General features: G+C 40.5%; 2 protein-coding genes across 2 annotated transcripts; one reads left to right on the plus strand and one right to left on the minus strand.

Annotated features, from left to right (window-relative positions):
• The first annotated feature begins 1,018 nt into the window (after positions 1 to 1,018).
• Positions 1,019 to 5,486, plus strand: dusp23b (dual specificity phosphatase 23b). The gene is made up of 3 exons (XM_071895720.2): positions 1,019 to 1,168; positions 2,831 to 3,116; positions 3,994 to 5,486. The coding sequence occupies exons 2-3, from the start codon at positions 2,847 to 2,849 to the stop codon at positions 4,177 to 4,179; spliced, it is 456 nt and encodes a 151-aa protein (XP_071751821.1). The 5' UTR covers positions 1,019 to 1,168; positions 2,831 to 2,846; the 3' UTR covers positions 4,180 to 5,486.
• Positions 4,575 to 17,710, minus strand: afdnb (afadin, adherens junction formation factor b). Its single transcript, XM_078289628.1, has 25 exons — positions 17,595 to 17,710; positions 16,019 to 16,211; positions 14,928 to 15,034; positions 14,631 to 14,761; positions 14,394 to 14,521; positions 14,056 to 14,136; positions 13,722 to 13,927; positions 13,168 to 13,313; positions 12,711 to 12,805; positions 12,267 to 12,538; positions 11,423 to 11,566; positions 10,792 to 10,990; positions 10,389 to 10,480; positions 10,137 to 10,223; positions 9,931 to 9,996; positions 9,730 to 9,803; positions 9,077 to 9,195; positions 8,401 to 8,574; positions 8,185 to 8,276; positions 7,848 to 7,988; positions 6,334 to 7,289; positions 5,613 to 5,619; positions 5,339 to 5,438; positions 5,089 to 5,140; positions 4,575 to 4,713 (listed from the first exon to the last, which is right to left on the minus strand). The coding sequence occupies exons 1-25, from the start codon at positions 17,688 to 17,690 to the stop codon at positions 4,614 to 4,616; spliced, it is 3,858 nt and encodes a 1,285-aa protein (XP_078145754.1). The 5' UTR covers positions 17,691 to 17,710; the 3' UTR covers positions 4,575 to 4,613.
• Between the last annotated feature and the right edge of the window lie 1,793 nt (positions 17,711 to 19,503).

A 19,503-nucleotide genomic window follows, 5' to 3' on the forward strand; every position in this document is an offset into this window, starting at 1 on the left:
CTTTGACTGGTGACTACTGTAAGCTCTCTGCAACGCAGCCTGTTAGGCGAAACAAGTTGGAGCAGCAATTTCACTGACTTAGTTGGTTAATTAGGTAGTTAAATCAGTGTTAATGAAATAATCAGAACCATAAATAATCAGAACCTCACCTAGAATTGACAGCATCAGCTGTTTCAATTGGTTTGGTAAGGATTGAATAAGATATTTTAGATCTATTTATTAATCAATGAACTATATAATATCTCTGTTTCAATCATCTACAAACAACATTTTCACGGCCTCCATGTGACACCATTTTGCTGCAGGGGATGTTGCGCCCCCTGCAGGTGTTCAAGTGCAAAGGCAAGGACATTATAGTTGCCAGTTTACCTGACATGATTTGATTCCATGTCATTTTAAGTGTAATGGTATTAAAAATATGATAACCACGTTTTTGGAGGTAAGGTCATTTTCATGAGGACTGTTTCTGGTCCTGAGATGAAATTATTTCACTGAATAACTCACCTGGGATGAGACAGTAACTGCATTTGCGGTTTGTCTTGCAATATTACTGCTGATACTACACCTCGACTGACAGCAAAACTGAAGGAGTATACATACCCAATTACACAGCTGTGATATAATTATTGGAGTGTAAAAAGGTTTCTGTCAGAAGTGGGATTCGAACCCACGCCTCCAGGGGAGACTACGACCTGAACGTAGCGCCTTAGACCGCTCGGCCATCCTGACTTAATAAACACTGACTCTAAAAAGCTATTTATCCTAAAATGTCTACATTATGAATCTGACATAATTGTATACTTTTTATAAATGTTTTATATTAAATATAATAAGTATAAGAACACCGTTAAACAATGCGTATGGTTACACGGCCGCTAAAAGCATGACTTTGCCTTATAAAACTGCTGTTCTGAGATCAGCAAACCGATCCCACATTGCCAAATCCATTCACATACTGTAAGTTAAAGACGGCCCCATATTTTTCGACACTTCAAAACTGATTCAGAATCGGCAGCTGTTCGCTACCTACAGATGCGACATAGGGAAGCACTGCCCGGAAGCTATAGGTTACTGCTCTAGCTAGCACCTAACTTAGCTTAGTTAACTAGCTTAGTAGGTAGCAGCAGTTAGCTAGCGTAACGTTCATTCCACACCGAGGTTGGAAACTGTAAGTTTACAGCTAACTACTGTCAGGGAAACAATGATTTGCCTCTGTTCCATACGCAACAGGGTTATTAGCATAAGTTAAGTTAGCAGTTAACGTTAGCAATGTCATTAACAACAGCCTAATCGAGTTAAGTATCGTGGTTAACTAACTGGGAGGTGGTCTGAATCTGAGTCTGGTTCCCACCGCTAGCTAGTTTACGGGGGCACTACCGTTACTCCATGCATTGGACTACGCTTGCGAGATTGGCTCTACCTTTTTGGCTATCTTTTCTTATCTTTCCTAAAACTAGGTGGAGTCTGGAGAGGCCTGGATAGTGTGCTTCAACTTTAGGCCTGTCTCTGTTATTGCTGGAATAGGCCTACAGTGCTGTTGTCAAATTAATATCTACGTTAGCCTAGCCAGTATGCTAACGTTAACTAGTAAAAGAGTATGAAGCTGCCAAATATTGTTTGGAGTAACATCGCTAAATGTTGAATTGGCTTACACTGGCCCACGTGTAGTAAACCTGTATTACTCTGAATCTTATACTTTTATTTGCTGGGACAAAATCTAAAGACCAGGTTCAAATGATTTTTATGTTGCATGTCTCTGGCCGCACCCTTATGGTTCATGGTGCTGTCGACTAACCTGGACACACTGCCTCCCTGTAGTGCTGATGGACTGACAACAGTTTTCGACCGCATTTCTTTAAATGTCAGTTGTTAAATTTGGGGATAAGGTATTGGGCCGCGGGAAGTTAGATGAAGCACCAATCTCTCTCTCTCTCTCTCTCTCTCTCTCTCTCTCTCTCTCTCTCTCTCTCTCTCTCTCTCTCTCTCTGTCTCTCTGTGTCTCTCTCTCTCTCTCCAAAATGCAGAAATTTCTCTGCTTAACTCAGAAAAAGTTTAGATAATGTTTAGTGTAACAAAAGAAGTGAACATGTCAGAAACTAGGGTGTGATTATAGATGTTGATTTGAACTTCCGAGGCTGTATTTATTAACAGCTTTTTGTCGTGTAAAAACATTTCTAAAGTCAGAGGTTTTCTGACTTTAGAAATGTATGAAAAACTTTTGCATGCCTTTATTGCAAGTAGATTGCTCTCTTTTCCATCTTTATGGGAAAAACAACACGAGTGGCTGCATCTAAATGTTTGAAGAATCTGGAGTAGGACAAGAAAAGCTGAACACATCACATCTGTTCTTTGATCGCTGCACTACATTACAGTTGACTTTTAAGAGTCTGCTGCTTGTCTACAAAGCCCTTAATGGACTGGCTCTGCAGTGCATTTCTGACTCGCTTACTAGATATGAGCCGACTAGGACTCTCAGGTTTTCTGGTCAGGATTAAATCAAAATATGGCAAAGCCCATTTTAGCTCTTAGGCTCACAGTTATTAGAACAGCCTGCCAGAGGAGCTGAGGTTCGCCCCAACATTCACCTCTCTAAAACTTTTCCATAAAGCCTTTGACTAGGTTTTATCCCTGTGTGTGAGAGACAAAGTGAGAGAGAGAGAGAGAGAGTGTGTGTGTGTGTGCGTGTTCTTGGGGGAGAGAGAGGGTTGCTTTTATTATTATGTAAAGCACATTGAGTTTCTTTGTGTGGTAAAGTGCTTTACAAATAAAATTTGACTTGACTTGTCTCTCTCTTTCATCCTTTCTTTCTCCCTCTCTCTCCTCTCTTCAGCTTGACGAAGTGCAAAATGGCGTCCGCTCCACCACACAACTTCTCCTGGGTCGAACCAGGCAAGCTGGCTGGGTTGGCGCTTCCCAGAATGCCGGCCGACTACCGGTATCTGCTGGACAACGGCATCAAACACCTGGTCTGCCTGTGTGAGAGGAAACCACCTCACCATGACACATGCCCGGAGTTGCAGCTGCACCACATCAAGATAACTGACTTCACTCCTCCATCACCAACCCAGATTGATAGATTCCTGTCCATCGTGGATGAGGCTAACTCCAAGGGTGAGGTAAGGATCTCACACTGTACTGGATGGCGGTGCTTGTAAAATAGTTTCTGGAGACTGTAGGGTTTAATCTAGGACAGAAAATGTTCTGTTCTCTAGTTTCCAGTTTGCTCTGACTGATCCAGTGAGCCAGGAGTCCAACTGGCAAAGGACAAAAAAAAAATATTTTGCAACCTTGCAGCTCCTCCAAGGTGCATGAATCAAAAGGAACCAAAGGAATGGAAAAATCTCTTTCATAGCCTTTGTCAGGGTTACAGGATTGCATACTATACATGCAGTTTTGTTACCCTGACAAAGGCTGTTACAGCTGAAATGCATTGGTTTTTATAGCTTAGTCAATTGTTCTCCAAGAGTAGCTTAATTTTTTCATACAGTGTTTCATCAATTAGGGCTGGGCGATAATTCAATATCATTGTTTATCGTCTTTCAGTGGAATCATATTGTGGTGAGATGGTGACTTTTGGAATATCATGACACAATTCTGCTGTCTAAATTGATGATGACAAGCACATTTTATTTAAAAACTCTGACAAAATGAAGTATGGTAGGAATATTATTTGAACATTTCAGTTTTGTTTGACATCACACCTAACATTACCATTTGGTTCAATGCAATGAACATTAGATTATTTAACATGTTATTTTGTGTACACAAGCCATATTGTGATATACTGTATATCGATAATCGAAAAAAAAAATCCTTATGATTATCATGATATTGATTTCAACCATATCACCCAGCCCTAATACCAGTGCTTAAAAATAATAGGCAAATACCCGTCTCATAACAGAACCTGCAACACACCGTAATGCTAATTTGGGAGGTGTGTGGTATGATAGAAGATTTAACAAGTGAACTGATGGTGTTGTCCCTCTTCAGGGTGTAGCAGTTCACTGCATGCACGGCCACGGCAGGACAGGCACCATGCTGGCCTGCTACCTGGTGAAGAAGAGGAAGATCGCGGGTGTGGACGCCATCAACGAGATCCGGAGAATACGCCACGGCTCCATCGAAACTCACGAGCAAGAGAAGGCAGTGGTGCAGTTTCATCAGCGCACCAAATAACTAATTTTTACACAGGAAATAACAGTTCTGCACTTGTTAGGAAACGGAAGTGGCAATGATTATTACAGTTCAATGTGCAATAAGATTTATTTTTAAAACAAGCATATAATAAGTGGAGGAATATTTTTAAGTGCCTCAACGATGCTAATTATAAAGGATTATTTTTCTTATCCATCCGCTAAAATAAAGCAAACAATAGAAAATTACGAAAAATGGTACAGTAAGTGTTTAGAAAAAAAAAATTACAAGTTTTGCACAATAGTACTAAACTAAAACATTAAAATCTAAGATAAACACATTCATAGTTCAGTCAAAACACTACAATACACTGCTTTTTCTACATGACATACTGTCGTTTTGCTAGCACATCATTCTTCTTCTTTATATAAAGATTGTCTTCATCTTTTGAGGTTTCTGTTTACAAGGTTTGAAGCTTAATCTAGGCACTGGACGCCGGGGGAGAAGAGTCGTTGACGCTCCTTGAACGTGAGGTTTTCAGGAGCCGGTGCTCTCTTGATTTTCCCCTGCTGGTTTCTGTAAATAAGTATTGATAATAGCAGAAATACTTGAATTTTATTACTTGTCGAGAATCGTTTCTGTTGACGTAAAATGCTAGCCTGTGCTATTTTAAAACAAAATATATTTATAGAATGTAGTCTATAGATTTATATTTTGTTTTACTCAGGGAAGTGTTTAGAATCGAATTAATTGCACCAATGTCTCGCATAATTTTAAATAACGGAATAAGCTAATGTAGTAAGATAGTTGTGATGGTACACTACTGTGCATGGACATTTCTGTAATATTAAGTGATCATGAGAAAAATGCTGTATAAATACCACAATTGCCGTTTTAATTTGATTCAATTCCAACATTATGCTTAAACACAAACAAAAAGTTAAAACTCACTCTTTTGATGCCATGTGGTGAAAGTCTTGAGCAGGTCCATTTGATCTTTGATCTGGAAACATTATAATTTAAATCAAAAGGATGTCTGATGAACACAGCCTCTTTTGAAAGGATCAGACTAACAGCGAAATGCCTTTTCAGTAATGTTTGCTTCTCTGTCATGCATTTGTCATTTACCAATACACAGGACCTGATGTTGCAATCCTTTGTGCCATAATTGTGAAGGATTGTGTTCTTCTGGTTATCATACCTGTGGTTGTCTTTGCCTCGTCGTCCCTTTGGGAGAGATGAGTTCTCGCCTGCTCTTCCTTCAATTCACTGTTTTCTTTTCCTCCAGAGCTCCTCTTGTTCTGTATGTGGACAAATGAAATTATTAAAGAAATGGCCAAAAATATAAATTATTCTGACTTTTTGAGTGTCTGCTTTACTGTATATTTACATAGATAAAGCATTATATGAAGTGCATGTTTTATAGGACATAAGTGTAGTTGTAATTGACTAGAAACACGTTTGTCTTGTGACACTAAGCACCTATAGTGATTTATAAGTGTAATGATGCTTATTTATAATATTTTATAAATATTTGCATACAATAGCTTATAGAATATGTTTATAATGTATTTCAGCAACCCCCATCTAGGTTGGGAAATGCTTGGAGTGGATCACTTTATTTAAAGCAAACAAAAAGTGGTTTATAAAGCAGAGCAAACATCTAATTTTATTTAAAGCAAGCAGAAACACATGAATAGTCGTTCATAAAGCTCTACAATACAGTACAATCGTGGAGTCATAATGTCACATAGGGAGGGTTGTAATAAATATATACATAAATGTAACCCATTATGAAAAAATACTTCTAAAACATTAAAAGTGAGCTTTATAACCACTTATAAATCACTACAGGTTCTTATAGATAATGTCATAAGACATTATAAACATGCTTATAGTGTGTTATAGCTTCAATTATAATCTCCTTTAAACATGTACTTAATAGAAAGTGTTATCATGTTGTCATGTGAAAGCCTCATAACTCCAGTTTTGGTTTAGTTTTAACTCCAACTGAAGGATTACATGTTCCTCTATGGGTTGAGAAAATTCTACGACCCTTGGGTTTATGAAACCCTTTAAAAAACCCAGAGGATAAACTAATAAATGCATGGTGTTGGATCTAAAAACAAGCCTGTTTTTCTTAGAGATAGGATTCTCTCATCCAACAGTGACAATATGTAGTGATGTTAAGAACACAGTGTTGATCTCATCTTCACCTGTGCTCTGTTATCCAGTTGCTGTAGCGTCAGCATCATGCCCATATCCTCATCTTCCTCCTCCTCCTCCTCATCATCACCTCCATTCTGCTGGAACTCCTGCAGCCTCTTCTGGAACTGCCACTCCAGGCTGAGCTTGCGGAGTCTGTCGTTCTCCTCGGCCGTGCGAACGGCTTTGGCCTGCAGCTCCTGCACCTCCTGCTGCAGCAGATCCACCGCCTGGAGCCTCTGCTGCTTCTCCAGCTGCTCCCGGGCCTCCCTCCTCCACGGATCCATCGGCAGGCCGCCGCCATCGGAGAACTCCTTACTCATGGCGAAATACTGAGGGTCTTTTTGTCTCATGGGACCGGCACCTGGCTTCTGTTGAGCAGGAAGATGCTGGAAGGAGACGTGTTTTGTTGGAGTGATGCTCGATTGGGGTTTTGCTGTTTGTTCCCTGCGTGTGATGGGTTTTTGCTGAGGCAGCTTCTTGATTGCAGAAGTGGGACATGCGTAAATATGATTGGCTTGGATTTGGGAACTCTGCTTTTGGCTTCCTTGAGTTGCATGTCCGTGTGGCTTCAGATTTTGGGTCAACTTCACTGTCAGCAAAGAAGAAGAACTCTGCTGGAAGGTGATGAACGGAGGATTTGATTTTGCGTCGACCGCTCTGGATAAAGGGATGTCTATGCGAATCGGCTGGATTGAAGGTGTTGGATTTTGTGACAGAGGGGTTCTCCACAGGCCAGTGCCACTTTGGCGCCCACTCTGCTGGTGTTTTGTGGGAGAGCTGTAATCGGAAAGGATGTCTTGAGTAGAGGCGCTCTGGCGAATTGGGAAAGAAGAGTAGAGGCCGATGGTTTGATTTGGACTCTGCTGCTCCAGTACATGATGTCTCTTGTCCAGCAGAGGGCCTCCGCTGTCCACACACAAGTTCTCCTGTGAGACGGCTTGACGCTAAGGGGAGAGAAATATTTAGATTTTTTGTAGCATTTTGTAATTATGCATCATTTTATTAACACAAGTGTAATTGGAGAGTTTGTTCCAAATTGCTGTATATCCATTGGAGGTAAAAAATGTTTACTGCTTAATAAGAAATCTGTATGATCAGTGATACATTAGTGGCACATTAAAAGGTGGTTAAACTATGACCACCGGTTGGTGATCACCATCATCCTCAAACCAAACAATGCAAACAAACAAGGTAACCTGTATTCCACAAATGAAAAGGTGAGTTTAGATGGGTTTACCCTCCATATAACTGCATTGTGTGCAATCTCTTTTGTAAGCAAGGGATCCAAGAGAGTTAATAGATTTAATAATACTCATAAACATTTTGTAAGTGTAGATGTCACATTTTTCCAAAAGTGGATATCTCAATTTGAAATACAACTCATCAATTACAACACAGTACAAACATTAGATGAAGCAATGCACATTCAAAGCAAGATTAATATACTTTACAGTAGTTTTGTTGGTTGTACTGTTTGCTCCAAAAGAGTTCCTGAAACATACCATATAGGTCCTCTTGTTGCTCTGTCCATCTAAAGGCCTCAGTGACACTTTGAAGGTTTGCACTGGTTGACTGGATACAGATGGTATCTTCTTGTCCTGGGATCTAGGGGTTGGTAGCGTCAAGTATTCCCTCTGATATGTCTGGGTATAAAAAACAACAACAGGATTGCTCCTTTTGTGACAAAAAAACATTTAATAACACAAGTTTTCAAACTAGTTTTAGTATTTAGCTGACACTGTTGTGTAGAGTGACTTGATTGCAACAGTAGAATAAGCTTTCATTCCTAAATCACAAACATTACAAGAAATTAGATTAAGAAAACTAGAAAAATCTCACATCGGTGCAAAGGTTGATGGAGGAGACGGCAGAGATTTGGGTTCCTGTCACAATTGGGTCGACAGGTTCTTCTCCATCCTCAGGGACAGAGTCTGGTGAAGTACAGACAGAGGAAAAACCCTAGAGTTGTTTGTTATATGACTTACCCTCAAGCACTCTTTTAAGCAATTTATGAGCCCAGCGGCAAGAAGCGATCAAAACAGTGAGTACACCCACTTGTCATATTTGGGTTGGACCGATAAAGCTGCCTGTTCCTCTGCATCATCTGCTCTTTCTTTTTTCTGCAGGTTCCATGCTGGTTCTCCCAATGTTCTGCAGGACTTTGATCCACACCACTGTACAGCAGGAGCGCTTTACCATTTGGCTTAGCGTGGCTGTGGCTTTTACCGCCTTGTAAAACAACAAAGATTTTAATCAGATAATGTAGAATACAATGTGAAGAAACAATGTTTTAATTCGTAAGGGATAAGGTCAGCGATTTTGGACCTAATTTGTCTCATACATACCTGTAGTACTTGGACCCACAGACAATATTGGCTCCCAAGTCAGCTGTCGGTTGAAACGGTGAGCTCCTGTTGCTAGCATCTTGCAGCTAACAATGAGTCCAAATGCTAATTTTATCAGCACTCATTTTAATTTATGTTCTTTGCAACTTTTCCATTTACTCTCAACTCCCCTGTGGAGCCTATAAATAGCTTTTTGGAGATATTTTGATAAACCCCATTTGGACTCATTGTTAGCAGCAAGATGCTAGCAACAGGAGTTTGTTGTTTCAACCAACAGCTGACTCCGGAGCCAGTATTGTCTGTGGGTCCAAGTACTACAGGTATGTAAGAGACAAATTATATACAGGTCCAAAACTCGCTGAACTTTCCCTTTAATCTGTTCATACCTGTGTTCCTTACTGAGGTTGGTTCAGTTAGCAGAGCCTCCAGGCCGTTGTAGCTCGCTCCGAGCTTCGCAACCTGCAGGGTCACAACTGGGCCGGTCTGCATCATGATGGCTGCTGCCCTACAGCAAGACAGGGTCAGCATGGGTCAGTACTGGACTAATCTTCCATTTCATGCTTTCATATTGTCATAGAAGTATATACACTTTTTTATCAAATGCTTCAATTTTGCTTTATCTGTCCATTACCTCCAAACTTTGTCATATAAGAATAGTTTTGGGACTCTGGATAAGACAGTTATACAGTTACTCGCTTACTGTTTCATCAGTTAATTTAAGTGCTTTTCCTTACATTATCTGGGTCTTAATAAAACACAGCTTTTTCATGTAAGATGAGTTTTCGAACTATAGATTTGGCTGTTATCTAGCTACTCACTGTTTTATCAATTTATTTAGGCGTACTTATGTGTAGCTGTACTCATTAGGTGTACTCATGTATGGTGAGTTTTGAAACTTTGGATTAGACTTTTATTTGGACACTAGTTTCATCACTTAATTTATTCTATTCATTACATTATCTGGGACTTGATAAAACATATAAAGTTGTTCATGCAAGACGAGTGTTTTGAACTAGAGGTTCGGCTGTTATCTAGCTACCTTTCTTGGTTGAGGCCGACCAGACTCTGACCATCCACACTCAGCAGCTGGTCCCCAGCAGTCAACCTGCCATTCTGCATACAGTAGAAACATGTAAGACATGTTATCTTATTTTGAGCTTTCCTTTGATAATTGCAGTGAAATTATTGCATATTTTTCACATATCAAGGTCAGCTGAATCAAAAATGTGTTAGAGCTCACCATCTCTGCTGGTCCTCCCTTGACAATAGATTTGACATAAATCCCAAGGTTACCTTGCCCTGCTCCCTGTGGCAAAACATGGAGGGAAAGACAAATTAGTTGAGACATTTAGCAGATAGTTTTGGTGTTTGAATAGTTTCAGCTAATGAAGGCATCAGAGTAAGAAAAACACATCTTGTCAGAGTTGAGGCAGTAATCCACTTCACCTTGGCAGCCACAATGCTGACTCCCATTCCACTGTTCAAAGGTTTATTCAGTGTGATCGTCACAGTCTCCGGCTCTCTGCATGCTGCCTGATGGAAGAAAGAAACTACAGTATGTTACTGCAGTAGAAATGTTTTTTTGTTTTTTTATCTTGAGTATAAATATCTAATTTCTTATTGGGTAAAAGAAACTGCAGTTATACACTGTAACACATTTGGGACCACAACCCAACAGAAGTATGTGTGTTTGTTTACCAAGTGTGAGCTCTCTGCAGGAGAAGTTGCTTCACTGAAGAACACGGTCCAGTTGCCTTTGAAGTTGGGCTGAGATATTAAAGAGCAGAGACCTGGAAGAGCAGGACATCATACAATACAAATAGCATGTAAATAAAAGCAAAACATTTTCGGAATAGTGTAAATTTAAGCTTTACTCTCTTTAAAAGATCCTATTTTCATGTACCTTACATCAGTCTGACACTGCTATAATATACACTATAAATGTAAATCATAATGATTTAACTATATCAGTTTAAATCAGTTTGTTTTTTTTACAAATGCAATGGCGGGTAAACACTATTTTAGGTGGGTTTACCCCAGCTACATCCCTGAATATTAGGATTTCCAAACTTTATATGACTGAATATTCAGAATCTCATACCTTTGAAGCAGATTGGCTCCAAGAATTCCCTAAACCCCGGAGGGATTCCTCTCACAGTGTCACAGGAGTATCCTCCCTCAGGCAGCAGGAAGGGCAAGTGGAGGTGAAGGCTCTCCTCCAGCAGGACGTCCCGCCCCTCACTGCGAACCAGGTTATCTGCCGAGGCCTCTGCCGCCGTCACTACAGCGTTGATCAGATCCTGGAGGGCAGATGACAAATGTGTCATTCTAACATCTAGATCGGCATTTTTCAGAGACATATAGCCTACTCTGGTTGCTGTGACCTTGAGCAAAACACTGAAGTGTTGTTCTGTAGCTGACCCTGACCTCTGACCTCTCTGGAGGAGGGAAAGAGAACAGAGAACTTGCTTACAGGGACCAATAAAGTATAGCATTAGTAGTGGTAATAGCAGTAGTAATAGCATTAGTAGCAGTAGTAGTAGTGGTAGCAGTACTGTTATTATTAGTAGTATTAATCTTTATTTCTCCAGGTTATTCCCCTTCAGATCAAAGATCTCTTTCACAAGAGAGAACTGGCCTAGAAAGCAGCAGCATATTTAGTTACAAACAGAAAAACAACAGGAGCATGAGAGGAATAGAAGAAGAAGAAGAAAGAGGGCGAGGGGACTCACAGGGGGGATGTGAGGCTCACTGGCTGCATACAGGTAGCTGGTTAGCAACGTCTGCAGCTGCAGTGAATTCAGCTTGAAGCAGGTATTCAGGATGTCCTTCACATCTTGCATGGAGTACTTATTCATGGTCAGGAGCATCGTTGCCTAGAAACAGCCAGCCAATGTGATTTTAGCACCTTTTGCCACCTTAAATACTGTATTTTGTGACACTGTAAATAAAATATGTGATAGAAACTGCAAAGCACCAAGACGTTCAGAAATGTATTATCTCACAAAACAAATTCATAGACAAACCGAAGAAAACAATCAAATGCCTTCTTGCCATTAATGATGTGTGTTCAACTGATATGGGTTTTTGAAGGCTGATACCAATACTGATATTTTAGTATTGAAGATTCTGATAGGCTTTAAATTTTACCATTTTTATGCCCCAAAAGTGACAAGTACTCAGTGTTTACCCCATAATTTTATTCTTGCAATGGTGGAAAATTCTCTGAAACAGCATTTAGACCATCATGGGACTCAAAAACTCTCCATTGAAACCCAGACTAATTAAATTTATTTAGGTGGGTTAGTAGCTGTTTAAGGCAGGGTGACTCCCCACACCTATTTGATTGTAGGTGAAATTCAATGCCTTTAAATGAAGAATTAACAATTGAACAATACTTAAAAAATGATCAAAAATGATGAAAAACTGCAGGTTTTTATAGACTGTTTTAACATAACTGTGGTCAGGGAGGAACCTGACACTAACTGGCCGATATCTGATATTTCATAAAAGCCCAATATCTGTCAGATAAATTGGCAAACTGATATAAAACCCTAGTTTTTACCAGTACCAGACCTGGATAATGTGTCCCAGGTGGCAGTCCGCAGCGAGCTCCAGGCCCTGCCTCTCTGCCCAGGCCTCGATCGCAGTGAGCCTCTGGCGGAGGGCCGCTCCCCAGTAGTGGGAGCACAGGCCCAAGCCGCCGGCCTCCGGACCCATCAGCTGGTTGAAGAGCCAGGCGCTGATGAAATGGAAGAGCTGGGAGAAGAGCTGGATGGTGAGGGCAGGGTTGACCCGGCAGCGGCGCAGCAGAGACATGGTGTTCATCAAGGTGTTCAGTACCATCTCTGCAACAGATGCCAAAACTTCACATTACTAAATACTATTTCATAAAGGAAACAAAATCTGTCACAACATTGCAGCTCTCCCACGGTTCTTGAATCAAGTGGTGAACTGAATAAAATGAAAAAAAGATGAATTATTATTTTTCTGTATTTAATTTGAAAAGTGCAGGTTTACCGATGCCAGCAGGCAGTCGACCATGTTGCTCAGGATCAATCAAAAAAGTCGGTAAGTGCTTCCTGAGCTCATTCTGTAGACACTGTATCAGACACCTTGGGGAATAAAATGCACATATATCAGATATAGTCACCAATATTATACATAGGCTAATACATTACAATCAGTGTGACTCTTTTCCTTCTTGAGGCCTCCAGACAAAGAGCCACATAAACCTGTTTTGAATTTGTTTGACTATAGCCAACATACTTACTTACAACATACGAATCCAAATACTTTAGCGTGTGAATGCTTCACATCACCTGAATGTACACAAAACTGTAACTTCCAGCGTTTAGATAATGACATTTGAAAACATCACTCATCTGAAAATGTAAAATTGACTGAATATGCACCATTGTCTGAAGGCTTCAATATGTTTACAGTCAGGTTCAGCACAGCAGTGTGGTTGTCTTACTTGTAGGCTTTGTGCACCAGGTGGGACAGATCCGCCTGAGCTTGCTGCGTGAGCGGGCTGAGATCCTGGTCATGCTTGAGGAAGTTTAACAGCTCAGAGGAGTTGGCCATCCAGAAGGCAAGAGCACCGGCGATGGCCTGCTGCTTCTGAAAGGACACACACACACACACACACACACACACACCAAGCAAGAGTGTAATGTAAGCTCAGAGTAAATGCAACTACAACATCTGACAGATGTGCATTTGAAGTGTTAGCATTTCTAAAATACATCACCTGAAGTTTATGATAGAGAATCCTGTCTGTAAAGGTGTTATAATTTTGTCACTCATAGACTTAAGTTACATGATGTCCTTTTAAACATAATAAATTGCCTTGAAGTTTCTGTTAGGAGTCATTTTAGGTGACAATAAGTGACACCCACTCCTTATTTCACAGGATGGGTGTCTCAGTTTGGACCAAAACTCTTTTTATATGCTCTGTATCATTTATTCAGTTTCATCTGCTGCTCAGTCTACACAAATGTAACAAAGTGCGAGGTTTCCTGGACTTGCCTGAATGACCTTCTCTGTCAGGCCCACCATTTTGTTTGTGATAGAGGAGACTCTGTGTGCCTGTCTTGGGGGGAGGGAGCCTTGGCTGTAATGGCGTTGGAGAGCAAAGCGCCCCACTGCATAGAGGCTGTATGCAGGTGAGAGCTGGAAATGAACTGTGGAGCTGTTGGTGTAATTTATGACTGCGGACAAGAAGGCTTCCTCCGCTGAAATGGAGAAGACGCCAACAGGGGGCAGGAGAGGATAACGGGAAGAGGAAGGCAGTGAGCTCACAACTAAGTATTTAACATGAAAAAGACACTGTGAAAGAAACCCTTTTTTATTTCATACTTACAGTTATCACAGAATTTAATTCCAACTGGTAATCCAGGTTGATCTAAGAAGTTAGGCCGAAGACTTCCAGTGTTTATTATTCCTGCATTTTTGCACAAAACATGGCTAGTCAAGCAAGGAATCCCTTGATTATGTACAAATAATACAGCTTACAGTCATCATGATTTTGTTATATAACACAGTGCTCACAGACTCTTGATTGGTCCCCTCATGGCATCAAATTAAATATGCACATTTGTGTGGAAGCACAGCGCTTGTTATGCACAAGGTCATGCTTACGCACCCCACTGCACTGTTTCATTATAATATCTATTTTCCCACAATTTGCAGATTACTCACCCGGGTCAGACTGCCTCCGCTCTTGCTGTTTGTTTTCTGTGCACCGCTGGTCACGCTTTTTTGTCTCAGGGTTAGAGACGCGGATGCTGCTGCTGCTGCTGCTGTTGTTCAGTGGCTTTTCAGTTGACCTGGATATTTGTTTAAAAGGGTAGGATGTTGTTCTGTCGGTTAGGTGTGGCTCGAGGCCAGAAATCTGAACAAAAATGTGAAGAGTGAACAGGCGGGGGGAGATCTTACCCGTTCTCGTCCCCCGCAGCCTTGTCAGGAGACTTAGTTTTATTCTTCTCTTTCTTCTTTTCCTTTCTCGACAGTGTCCTCTTGAAGTTTTGGATCACACCTCCTTTTTCCTTCTTGTCATGACAGTTGTCCTTTATTGTTCAAGAATATACAGACACATGCAAAGAACAGAGGCACGAGATAAGAGTGAGCTACAGTACTTAAAGCACAGACTAAATTATCAAATAACATGTTCTGAATTGTCAAATAACACTAATAATTTATGCATGCAGATGAGCAGGTTGATAGGCAGCCTACCTCCAAAGTCTGCTTGTCATTCCTGAGGACAAAACGTCCGTCTCTGTTGTCTGAGTTCCAGTTTAATTGTACAACCAAAGGTTTCTCATCGAGACCCAATCTATGTTCTTATTCCACACATAAAAAACAGAAAAATGGTTACTGGACACTAGACAGCTGAATAAATTAAATAACTCAACACAGTATGCAGTGCTAAAACCTGAACAGTTTTACTTTACACTATGCAGTGCTAAAAAACTCAACATTTATAACTGAACAGTTGTATTGATTGTTTGTGTTGTATTGTTCGACCAGCTGGCATCAAATGAACAGCCTGAATGAGCAGTGGCTTGTCCAGGACACTTTGAAAGGGGATCAGAGCATGTTGTTGGTACAGTTTTAAGGATTTGTCATTTTAGATGCATCTGTGTGTCTAGTTTGGGACAACACACACTTATGTTTCTCCTCACATCCTTTCCAGGGAGGGTATGAATCCTGGCTGAATCCTCTAAAGGTGAACAAGACATGTTCAACCTGACCGGCATCTTCATTGACGGATAATGACAGAGACGCTTAAAAGGCCATTGTAAAGTTATTAAACCAAATTAGTCTGGTCAGCGGCATTGTCCCTCTGGCCCATGAGTCTCTGCAGTCACTGAAAACCTGGATAAGACGTGGAATTTGTATTTTCCAGGCCTGGAGACATTTTGGAAAGCACCAAGCTTGGCTGATGGTAGATCTACAGTAGATGCTTTGAATAACAACCCAAGTAACATTTCCTGATTAGATAAGTCTCAGGTGATCGCTGTAGCTCGCCAAAATGAGACCTGGGATATTCAAATCAGGCATTCAACAATAAAGGGAATATTTGAACAGACAGGAACAAATATTTGCCTTGTAATTTATACTGCACGTGATGGAAGTCATGAAAAAGAATGCACATGAAAACCATGTACCAAAACCATTGTGGTTTCAAATCACAGTAACACACACAGACGTGTTGAAAATGATACATCCCTATTAAGAACATATGATGATCGTAGTTCCCCCCCCCCCGGACACGCAGCTGTCAAAGAGGCAGCCAAAGAGTCTCCAGTCAGTTGAGTTCTTACCCTCGTTGGTGTGAACTTCATAAAGGGAATAGCAAGTGGTCAGCATCTTCATATCAGGCCTGAATTTCTCTGACAGAGTTTCAATAACCTCTCGAGTTGAAGAGCTGCTACAGACACGCAGGCACTTGGTGGCAACGTTGCCCGCAACAAGATCCTCAAAGTAGAACCGCATCACACCGTGGAACTCCTGGTTCTGCAGGGAAGAAGAAACCAGTAAACCTCTCTTATGTGTTTTTCTGTCCTGTGTTGCCTTTTCCTTTCTTGTGTTTATTTTCTCTTTTAACTGAACTTCTTTCTTTAACCTTTGTAAAGTGAGATCATGTTGTTAAATGCACTTCAAAGTCACAATGAAACCATATTTTGTGACGTATTTCCTGGGTCAGGATATAAGGGGCGGGATCATTCAAAAGTGTAAACCAATGGGATGTCAGTTAGGGAGAGAAATGCAGTTTTATTTGATGGGAAGGGCAGAGGGGCGGGATTATTAAAAAATTCTGTGATGTTTTTATTGGTTGGAAATCTTTACGTACACCTCCTGGTACACGGTGATGTCACCACTAAAGATTTTCTGTTTTCCAGGAAGTAAAAGCAATATGAGATTTTGAAAAATAGAAGAATTTACATATTTTTTCTCATATTTTTAGCATAAATTGTCAAACAGGTGTGGCCTATGGCTTGAATGAGCGAAAAAGTAATTTTTCATTTCATTGTGACTTTAAGACAAATCCTCCGTCAATTAAATGCTGTTTTGAATTTTAGATTTGCTTTCCTGTGTGACTTTTCCAAGACCCACTTTCTGGACAAACTAGTGTTGTTAGGAAATAGGACTTATAATCATATCAACCTCATCAAATTGATGGCTTGTTGGCTCTCCCAAACATTCAAAAATCCACTGGCCTTTCAAGTATTAAACCAGCCAAAAAAAACATCCAATGAACTTGAAACTTGAGCTTGAAAACAGATATTGATACTGTAATATCAAAACAGTTTCATGAGATCTGCAGTTGGGGCTAGACAGGAAACATGATACTATACATACCATTTGGTTGACACTTTAACCTCAGAGCATTACAGTACCATGCATCTTTATGGGAATTAAACCCCTAAGGCCTGGCAGTGTTTGTGCCACACTCTACACATTGAACTGTACAGGAACAAAAGCCAAAATCAAACACACTCAGTCACATTACAGTCTACTCAATCGCTGATGCTTGCCTTTCCCCACACATTATATGTTCCTCTGTCAAACCCCAATCACACACAATTGGCATACAGTCCCATTAATCTAACAGCAATAGATTTCCAGCACCAAACACAGCTATAGTGATCAGAGCCTCTCATCTCTTGAAAAAAAAGATCAGCCTGTTCATCATGATAAGTGTGTTTTTGACCCTTATGTGTGTGGTAACCTTTCATTAATGAACTAAATAGAGCGGGCTTATTTCCTACTTCAAAAACTTTGCTATTAACAGCCGTGCAGAATAAAGGTCAGTCCAAACAAAAACAGAGATTTCTTTTTTTTCATCATGCAGTTGACGTATGAACGCTCCCCCCCGTCTGTATGAGGTCCACTCACCTTATCAGGTTGGCTGATTTCGAACAAGTCCAGTCTGTTGTTGTTCCACTGTCTGATGACATTGGATAAATTCTCTCGTCCTTCTTCCTCTGGCATTTTCGCACATTAACCTCCGAATTTCTGTTCGACTGGCTCCTGCGGCTCTCCAGAGAACGAGGAATAGAGGAAGAGGAAGAGAGGAATAGAGGAAGAGAGGAATATCCCCTAACGGACCTCTTTGTTGTCCTGTGTATTGTAACCTATTGGGACCCCACCCCTTCTTCAATATACTCCCCATTAGTCATCAGCCATCAACTCATTCTACTGTGTAGTGAGGTCTTAAACATAATTGCCTACTCCATCCTCTGCACCCCAACCCCCCCTCCACCCCTTGCCCTCATTTAACGGGTCAGTGGATCCTTGTTATGCGAGGCAAACTGTGTCCTAATCATATATCAGTCACAGCGAGGCAAATGAGTCCCATCTTTATAAATACACCACCAACTTTAACCTTTCATTTTCTCTTTATTCAAGTAGAATTATTGCAGCATTTCCATGAGTGACACCTGGATCTTGACCTATAAAACTGTTTGCTTGTGCATCTATCTATCTATCTATCTATCTATCTATCTATCTATCCATAATGAAGCATTTTCAACTGTACTGCAGAAATAATCATGTGCTGCTGTCCCAGAGTCATTTTCACACTCTGCCCAAGTCCGCCGTGAAAGCTTTCCATCCTCCTCTCTCTGCGACACGGATGTTTAACGCTCCAGCGAGTCCCACTTCTCATGCATACCAGTGAATTTCAACACAATTTATGGTTACAGGTCTCCCCATTCAGTCAGCACTATGTATGTGGGGCAGCTTTTGTTGATCGCTCCCAAGCTTTCTGGGTAAACTTACAATGGAACAAAAGCCTTAACTTACGCACCCCACCACAATTAGATATACAGTGTACAATATAAAAAACACAAGGACAATCAAGGCTATTGTTGTCTGGATGTTAGAAAATGCAGAGAGGACAACTTTCAATATGAAAAACACATTCTCTTGTAGTTTCTCCCATGATCCATTTGAGTAAACAGGTACTAGGCTAATGCAAATGCCCCTTAGCAAAATCCTGTGTGTTATTCATTTTAATTAATTATTATTTAAGTCTGAATACTGCTGCTGTTCTGTGAAACATCTGTAACTCAAATTTCTGTGATATTTTTGTGATTTTTAAGTTTCATGGCTTCAGGGAAGGACATACAAAACAGTCTGTAGACTTTAAAATAATGTACAATCCTCAATCTGAAAACACTTAATTACTTAATTCCTGAAAATGTGACCTTTTTGAGATGTGGGGTTTTCATCCAGCAGTAAAGATAGCGTTGTTGTCGTGTGAAAACCTTGTGGAAGTTCTACAACCGTTGGGCTCATGAAAACCTTTCAAAACCCATTGGATAAACTCTAAAACAAATGGTCGTCGAGCTGAAAAAAATAAAGCAGTTTTTCTTAGTTCCTGAACCGCTGACCATTTGGAGATATAAAGTTTTCACCCGTCAATGATGATATGCAACTTTTTGTGTTTTCATCGCCTAATGTCTCCTGTGTTGCATCCCCCTTAGAGCACAGTCATCTATTTAACACCTTTAAGGCCTCAGAATATAATAAGTCTGCATCACTAAGAGTTGTTAACCAACTGAGAAAAACAGGTGATAACGAACAGTGCAGTAGTATCACAATAGAGCAAATATAATGATGATGATAATGATAATGATTGTGGTACAGTAGGACATTATGTGCATTGTAAACGCAGTACATGTGTAGATTTTCACAGTATGCGGACAGGATAATGACGACAGACTGAACTCTAAAAGTCTCATCAAGTCTTTGTTCTCCCATCATATAATCGAGCTGCTTCCCTCTGCAGCCTTTGACTTGC

This window comes from Centroberyx gerrardi, chromosome 17 (assembly GCF_048128805.1).
Source record: "Centroberyx gerrardi isolate f3 chromosome 17, fCenGer3.hap1.cur.20231027, whole genome shotgun sequence".
Classification (NCBI taxonomy): domain Eukaryota; kingdom Metazoa; phylum Chordata; class Actinopteri; order Beryciformes; family Berycidae; genus Centroberyx; species Centroberyx gerrardi.